Below are 8,947 nucleotides of genomic sequence, written 5' to 3'. Positions count from 1 at the left end.
GCAAGGACCAATAATATACTGAAGTTGTATTTTGATGGATGAGGTAAAGGAAGAGTAATTTCACCAATTAAAGACATAAAGACAAGATTTTAGTTAGTTGATTCAATCCTTGATATTTTAACCCAAATTAATATTCAAGGCTAAGATCCATTAATCCAATTCGAAATTAAGAACAGAGATGTTGTAATATAATCACGAATTCACTTAAGGTAGGTAATGCATTTTACCATTTCCAATCTATATGAAATTCCTAAATAAGTTGAGATTCATTGAATCTTATCAATGACATGTTTAATCTCGATTATGCTCTTCAATGTTGTGACTATGATACCGAGGATCACAAACAAGATATGAATAACCATGAAAACCCGGTTGACAACCTCAATGCCTTTTATCGTCTCAAATCAACGTGTCGATAACCCACACACGCTCCATCAATTAATGATAATTTTTAAGTTGTGCCATCATTTCAACTTTATAGTCCCTAATTAGTGTGCTGGTTAACCACACACGCTCTGGTAACGACTTATAAAGATTAATATACATTTTCATGGATTAGCATTGATTTGGTGCAGACTATACCTTATCTAGGTTTAAATTTATAACCTTACTACTTATCTACTATTACACCTATATGAAGTGGACCTAGTTGGTTTATAGTATAGTAAAGTAAGTTGGGTGTTGAAGTCAGGGAATAGATTTAATTAACTAAAATAATTGCTAAAAATTAACCTAAAACAAGCAAATGTTAAAAGGGTTTTATCTTATTTTTCCAGTTCAGACAAACTTAAACACTTAACTAATGGTTTTAATCAATATACTAAAAACACTTTCGTTTAATTCGAATCCACTTCTCCTTTATGGTTAGTTACTAATTATGAATTATGGAAAGTTGGTTACCATTTATTATATAATTAGCAATTCCAGTCCAAATTTACTACTGTTTTCACCAATTCATGAGCTATCTTGTATGGTCATACAAAGAAAAACACTGAATTAGCTATAAAATATACATTGGATATGTAAGATTTATCTAAGCAAACACAATTTTGGTCACATTTTATGTTCTCTGGCACAACTAAATTTGTTACTTTTATTACTTATATAAGAATTGGTCGATCCTAGCTCTAGCAATTTAATAGTCACTAAACTACTAGGTAAGAAGTTCATGTAATTTAATGGTCACTAAGCTACACAAAACTTGAATTCAAGCAATCAAAGTCACAAACATTAACATGCTAGGTAATGATAATCAAACACAAGCACAAAACGAACTATTAAAATCCATAAACTAATAAACTAAACCATAGAGTCAAAGTATCATCTAGCTAAACGAAAGCAAATAAGTTCAGCTACTCAAGGCTGAAAACAAAAGAATAAGTTCCACATAAATCAACATGATTAAAGTAAAACAAACCGATGTGATGATTTGTTCTTCAATCTCTTAATCTTCAAACAAATTCTTCTTTGAAAGTATGTTTGAGCACTTTTCTGAACTCTAAAATCGGATATCTCAGAACATCTCTCCTCTCAAAAAATTTCAAATCGTAAGAATGAAGGAATATTTATAGTTTTCCAAAAGACATGGCTCATGTCGTGAGCATTGGTGTCTCACGTCGTGAGCTGGGTAGTTATCTGTATCTTGCAAGGAAACTAGATCTCGTATGGTAATCTTCTAGAACTTGATCCTTACGTCGTGAGAATTGATCCCTCACATTGTGAGTTTGTTTTTTCAACTAAAATCTTCTTCTTTTAAACTTTAATCCTACAAAGTTCTAATCCTTGTCAATTTTGGTCCATATTCTTCAAGAGTGTTCCATTTGGCTACAGAATACAATTTAATTCAATAAGTATCACATATCTTTGAAATTAACCAAAATATTAATTAAAATGTATTAAAATATTGCCTACAAATATGTATAAATATGGCAATATCTAGCATACACTTTCACATTTTCTTAAAGTAACTAGAGTGGGAAATTTATAAGAGGCTTTATTACTTTATAACATTATACTTTTAATAAGGTTATGTCATATTGAACCCATTCGACTAATCACCCTACCACACAAGAGAGCAGTAGCTGAGAGTGGACACCCAATGACGGTCATTTTATAGGTTGTTTTCTTATCCCCCCTCCCCCCTTAGAGTATGACTTCATGAATGAGGCCTATTATTGATTCAATTGACTCATGTTATACATATAGTATTAAGCTTTTAATATATATAAGTATAAAAGTGTATTTTAAACATTTAAAATAATGTTTAAAAGTTATATTAATGATTTCAACATTAATCCTTTTCAATTAATTAATGAAATAATTAAATTTAATTAAATCATGAGGATAATTCAAACATTCAAGATATTAGAAGATCAAATTACCAAATTAAATATTCAGATTTTATCCAACTAAAACAATATTTATTAATGTACTTATCCTAATTAAAATCTCAATTATCCATTGAATTTCAGTAAACAGGAGGTCCCCACGACGTGGCAGATAAAACTCCACGTCATGGCAACAGAAGAAAAAAAGCGGATCAGACATTGACCACGATGTGGCAGAAGAGCCCACGACATGGCGACATAATAGAATGACGATTCTGCAATCCTTTAATTGTTCAAGTTCAATTTATACACATTCAATTGTTAGACAACCTAATGCTCTGATACCATTGATGGTTTTTACATCAACTTCAAAATACCAAAAGGAGGAGGAGCCCATTTGATCCATTTTTCTTTAGGAATCTTAGGGGAGACCATAGGGATATGCATTACTTGGAAACAAATAGAATCATGAAAACCAGAAGATTGGGTGGGATAATCAAGTTGCAATGCAATAAATCCTTACACCGGTGCTTGACTTTATTAATAATAGATGAAGAATACATAGCAACTGAATCATGAACAGATGCATTGAATCATGAACAGATGCATTTCTAGCAAGCCAAATCTCCCAGTAACCATAGAAGATAAAACTATGATGCGGAAAATTCCTTATACTCTTAAGGGTACATGCAACCTAATTTGATCTATGTCATAAATCTATTGAAGCAACACACTATTGAACAACAAAACTTCTAAACCCTAATGGAAATAGATATTCACAAAAGGAATAACATACCTCTGAATAGTTATTGTAAACAAACCCTTTGAACCAACTAGATAATTCTAATAGTCTCTTTAAAACTAGCTTCAATTGTATGCAAGCCTCTAATGGTTCACACCCTCAACACAAGAACCCTAGACGAATTAGCAAAGAGGGGAGAGAGGGAAAATTTTCAGATTTGCTATATGTGATAGCATGGCCGAAAATCCTCAAGTATAAGGTTCTATTTATAGCTGATTAGGAAACACCTATAAACTCTAATTTGAATATAAAATAATATTAAGGGAGCCTCCAAACCGTCCAACATAGGAGGTTCTGGAACCTGTCCTCCATTCAACTTTTGAACAATTAAAACTATAGTCCTTCAACTTTTAATTAATTCTAATTAGCCCAAAATTAATATAAAAATTACCATTTTACCAATTTTATTATTTTTTCTGAAGTAAAATGTTTTTGTTTAGAATATAACTGGACCAACTTCTTGGATATATATATATATATATATATATATATATATATATATATATATATATATATATATATATATATAAACACCATACAAAATTCAAATTAAACAAAATTCAAAATCAAACATAAAGAAATACACATATCATTTCAGCATTTCAAGCACCCAAATCATTCCAAACATCACCTCATCAGATTCCAACATCAAGAAATATTCAGCATCTAGATGATCATCTGATTTCAGAAAAAAAAAATCAAAATAGCTCTAATGGTCATCTTATTTCAAAAAGTAAATAAAGCACAAGGAATATGTATGATAACCATGAAATCCAAAAATAATATCATGGCCTAGTGAAAATCAAATTCAGGGAGAAAAAATAAAGAATAAATTGATCAATTTCAAGGAAAGAAAAAACATCGAAACATCTAGAACAAGAGAACCTTACCGGTTGGAGTAGATAGGGTGGTGGTGTTGTGAGAGGTCGATAATAGGGGCGACAATACTGTACAATCGACTTGGTTGTGCGGAGGCATCGGAGATGTGTAAATCAGAGATGTTGGTGGTCAAAGTTGAGTTGGGGAAAAAGAAGGAAGAAAAAATCAAATCAGTCGATGGTGGCCGGTGCAAGAGTCTGGAATTGGTCGGATATGGGAGGAGACGGGCCGGTGGCGAAGGGCCGGTGGAGGTTGCAAATCATTAGAGAGTGTGGGAGGGAAAGGGAATTATAAGAAATATAAAGGGAAGAAGCGTAGGGTAAAGAAGGAACAAATGTGTCTTTTTATTTTCAGACACAGCCCCACATATAAAATATTAAGAGCCTTCTTAAAAATTAAGAGGAAAAAATTAAGATGTTACTGAACAATCTAAATTTGAATTTTTAAGAGCTTATCTCTTAATTTCTCAATTAAGAGGCTACCTAACAGCCATTAAGTCGGAAATATCTAATTCTACATATGCAACATCAGGAAAATCTCCATAACCATTTAGATTTTCATCATTTTGAATCATAATATTTTTGTTTTTAATTTCATCTACTATACCGCCGTCACTAACCTTGACTTTTTGTTGGGGATCGTTAATAAAACGGTCACCCACATCGTTAATATATGTAGCAACATCATCACCATCAACATACTTATAATTTTCAAGATCAACATAATAAATTGGTAAATACAAAATTTTATTTTCAGCGATACTATGAATCTGAGGCACACTAGTGACAAAAGTACCTATTATGTTATTGTTCCCCTTCTCGTTAGATATGTTCGCAATAGGATTTTTTCCTCTTCCGTCCCCATCATCAACCACTAAAACACTTTCAGAGTATTCCACCAACCGACTTGATTACATTGATCAACATTTTAACATCAATTTCTTCAACTATGACTATATAACGATGCAATTCAGGATGATGGAAGCGAAGACTGATTTTATATCTATCTAACAAATGAGATTTCTTTTTCACCAAAGATATAAAATCACTTTAACTAATATACCCTGAAAATATCAAATCAAATTCAAAAATACCTCCCTGAAGACAAACATATTGCAGATTTCTCTCCATGAACTCCCACCTCCCGCCTGTTACAAAGCAAACCAGATATTTACTCATTTTTCAGAGAACCAAAACAATATTTCTAAAGAAATAACTAATAAGCTAAGCATTTTTTGCTTCTTTTTATATAAAATACACTCATTTGTATAATTCCATTGTCAACAATGTACGAATTCATAGTCAACCTAGCCAAAATCGTAGTCAAACTTCACTTAAAAACAAATAAAAAATAAAATTGCCAAATAGCAGATAGAACAAGAGGAAATGGTGTCTGGAATGCAAATAAAAAAAATCGCCTATTTATAAAATTCGCCTAATAGCATATGAAATTCTGAAATAATAGATGGAACCATGGTCATCTACGATTTTAATGGCTATTTTGCAAAAAAAAAAAAAAATTATTTGACTATTTTTTGAAAAGGAATTAGCAAAATAGGCTAAATTAGTAAATTTCTCATAAATATAATATAGATATGGTTATTATTATACACAAATGACCAAATAAGATACCCACTAATCCCATATTTGTTGATTTTATTTTATGAAATTTTGATTTTTTGTAATATTAATTTTATTGGTATTCTGTAGATATAAATTAAACTTCATTCAAATTATTTTGATTATTAATTAAATATTTAAAATCTCTTGTATTGAACATAAATAAATAAATATGTACCAAAAGTAGTTTACCAATAACCAATGGGATAGAAAATGACATAGAGTAACAGTGCACTCTCTGTGATATCCCAAATATATTAACAAGTATAAGTTATGGAGAATTGAAGTGAAAGAAATTTTTTCTATATATTGATACAGTTTCTGATACACGTATTTATACACAAGGCAAATACAAAGGAATACCTAATTCCTAATACATAGACACATGAACAATTGTGCCTTGAGACCAGGACATTTATGATACATATTTGAAATTTAGTAGACGTTATTGCCTCCCGGCAAGCTCAAGGGCTGTAGTTGTTTGAAGCTTGGTTTGAAGCTGAGTTATGCGATCTTTACCCAATGGTTTTGTGAATATGTCAGCGAGTTGGTCAACTGAGTGAACTTGTGAGATTTTTAATGCACCAGATTCGACTTGTTCGCGAACAAAATCAAAGTCTAAGGCGATATGTTTCGATCTTGTTCTTATAACTTGGTTTTTACACAAGAATGTCTCACCAATATTATCACAGTGGAGAGTAGGAGGTTGTGGTAAGGTGACATGAAGATCACGCAGGAGTTGTTGAATCCAAAGTAATTCAGCTGTTGTGTGTGCAATGGCTCTGTATTCAGCTTCAGTGCAGGATCGAGCAACTACCCTTTGTTTCTGTGAGGTCCAACTTATCAAATTTGGTCCACGGAAAACAGCGAAGCTATACTGTGAGCGACTATATCATCGGATATCTGAGTAGGCGAGTAGAGAAGTGTTATGATTAGGTTTAAAGTGAAGGCAATGATGTAAGGTTCCATTGAGATATCGTAGTATGCGTTTCACAGCTTGCCAATGAAGAGTGATGGGTGCATGCATGAATTGGCACACACGGTTGACTGCAAAGGCTATATCAGGACGTGTGATTGTTGCATATTGGAGGGAATCAATAGTTTGTCTGTATAATTTTGGATCAGTGAATGGCTCACCAGAAAAAGTACAAGGCGAGTGGATGGATCTGCTGGTGTGGTTATGGGTTTGGAGTGAAGCATGTTGCTTTTGGTGAGAAGATCTTGAATATATTTGGTTTGGGATAGGGTGAGACCAGTGGGTGTTTTTGTGATTTGGACAACAACGACTACTTCTACTACTTCTATATGATACATATTAGAAATTTAGTAGACATTATTAACAAGTGACTGTCACAAGCATCATCAGATCATCTTATTTCAACAACGATTCTCTTAAGCTCTCATGATTAAGTGCATGTTTAATGGTCACCAGAGTAACATACTTAAATCAGAAACTGACATTTGTTATTCCGTTACCTCCATTTGATTTTAGTATATTCAAAAGCATTCATCTATTAACTCCCACTGGTCTTGAATCTGTTGATGCATACACTCATCGTAAATCACAACTTTATGATTTCAAGATGCTTCAAATTGCTCTCTTATATTCCCCTCTACATAAATATAGACTTAAATTTATTTACTCGACTTAGATAAGATCATTATAGAATGAATTTGAATCAACACCGGCTTAGGATTTTAAAATTTTAAATGCAATAGCAGGTTCAAGGAAGCATTATGAAAAAAAAAAAAAAAAAAAAAAAAATCCCTGAATACGAAATATAAATTCCAATACTACACATGTAAAAGCCATCAACTTAAATCAGGAATCCCTGTGTCGAGTAACTGAAGGCTTTCGACACACAGAACAATGTCATCTCTGTAAAAAACATCATTAAAACCAACTAGTTCTGATCGCGCCCCTGTCTTGGAATTATAAATTTGGAGCGTCTTACCATAAGTACGTACCAACAAATCATAATTGTTGCTCAGTTGCAAAACTCCCATTACTCCTTCCACAAATTTATAAACCACAGACCAAGAGGCTTCTCTCCTAATCCAAATCCAACTTTGATCATGTTTCAAAGAAATCACAGCTAGAGAATCTTGGATGGTTGTTACGTGTCTGGTTTCCCAATTTGGTTCTGGTAATGATATCATGCCAAAAACATGAGTGCTCAAATCAAATGTTAGTATATATCGGCCTACATCATCATTTGAATCAGTTAAATAATCTTTTACCACCACCCAATGCAATGCTCCATTCACAAAACACGTAAATGATAACACACCATAGGCAGATGAAGAAGAAGAAGAAGGGAAACCAATCTCACACCAACAACCTTTCTTCATAGTGTAAACAAATGAGCTTTGTGTAATTCCACGACCACGACCTCCTCCATAATATTTGGGAATACTCACAATTTTGTAATCATCGGTAATTGGGTCAAAACCAAACCCGATCTGAAAGCATCTAAGAGGACAAATAGGCAGGTTTAGTTTGCGCCTAATTGATGGATTCCATAAAATAACGTGGTTTTCATCTGAATTATCATATAGACAGAGAATTCCATTACATGAACCAACAATCCAGTAATAGCTGTTGTAAGGAAAGTTGGTGGCTGATATACCACTGGTACACGATGCCAGATGCTCTTCTGAATGTAATGTATAAAAGATTTCACGATTTGTGTGTCTGATGAGGATTTTTTGTGGGGATCGAAAAGTGTGAATGCGGATGAAATTGGGGCTACAGATAATAGAGTATAATGACTTGGAGAGTGAACTAAATCGGAGTAGAGATTTGGGTGGTAATCTTGTGAAGATTTCAACAATCAACACTTCACATAGATATTCTGGCATTGTGTATTCCTGCATTTTTCCAAGGATATGAAAAAGATAAAAGTAAATACTTTTTAACATAAAACCATTTAAAAACTATATATACATGAAAAGTTTTTTCATTTTCATCTATTTAATTTGAGTAGAGCCATAAGTGCAAAAGAGATCAATATTAACATAAAACACCAAAAAAATATCAACCATTCAATTAATTCATTACATATTTCATATGAAGGTGATCGGAAGCTGAAGATAAGATAAAAGGCTTCAATCATCAACAGCACAGGTTGGTCAAAATATGTGTTCAATCATGAGACACTAAGTTGCACGGAAACGGATAAGACAACAAGAAACGGATAATGAACGGAGGAAACGGATATGGGTTCAAAATATAGTGTTCCCGAGTTTCATTAAAGGAAGGAAATGTAGGAAATTGAGGGATCACTTTCCTTCAGATTTGGTAGGATTTGGAGAGAAAG

General features: G+C 32.7%; 1 protein-coding gene across 1 annotated transcript; it reads right to left on the bottom strand.

Annotated features, from left to right (window-relative positions):
• Positions 1 to 7,109: 7,109 nt before the first annotated feature.
• LOC111920897 (F-box/kelch-repeat protein At3g06240) lies at positions 7,110 to 8,579 on the bottom strand. Its single transcript, XM_023916467.3, has one exon. It carries the CDS (start codon positions 8,547 to 8,549, stop codon positions 7,440 to 7,442), a length of 1,110 nt encoding a protein of 369 aa, XP_023772235.1. The 5' UTR covers positions 8,550 to 8,579; the 3' UTR covers positions 7,110 to 7,439.
• Positions 8,580 to 8,947: the final 368 nt, after the last annotated feature.

Source organism: Lactuca sativa, chromosome 5 (assembly GCF_002870075.4).
Source record: "Lactuca sativa cultivar Salinas chromosome 5, Lsat_Salinas_v11, whole genome shotgun sequence".
Classification (NCBI taxonomy): domain Eukaryota; kingdom Viridiplantae; phylum Streptophyta; class Magnoliopsida; order Asterales; family Asteraceae; genus Lactuca; species Lactuca sativa.
This window is presented reverse-complemented; position numbering and strand designations above follow the sequence as displayed.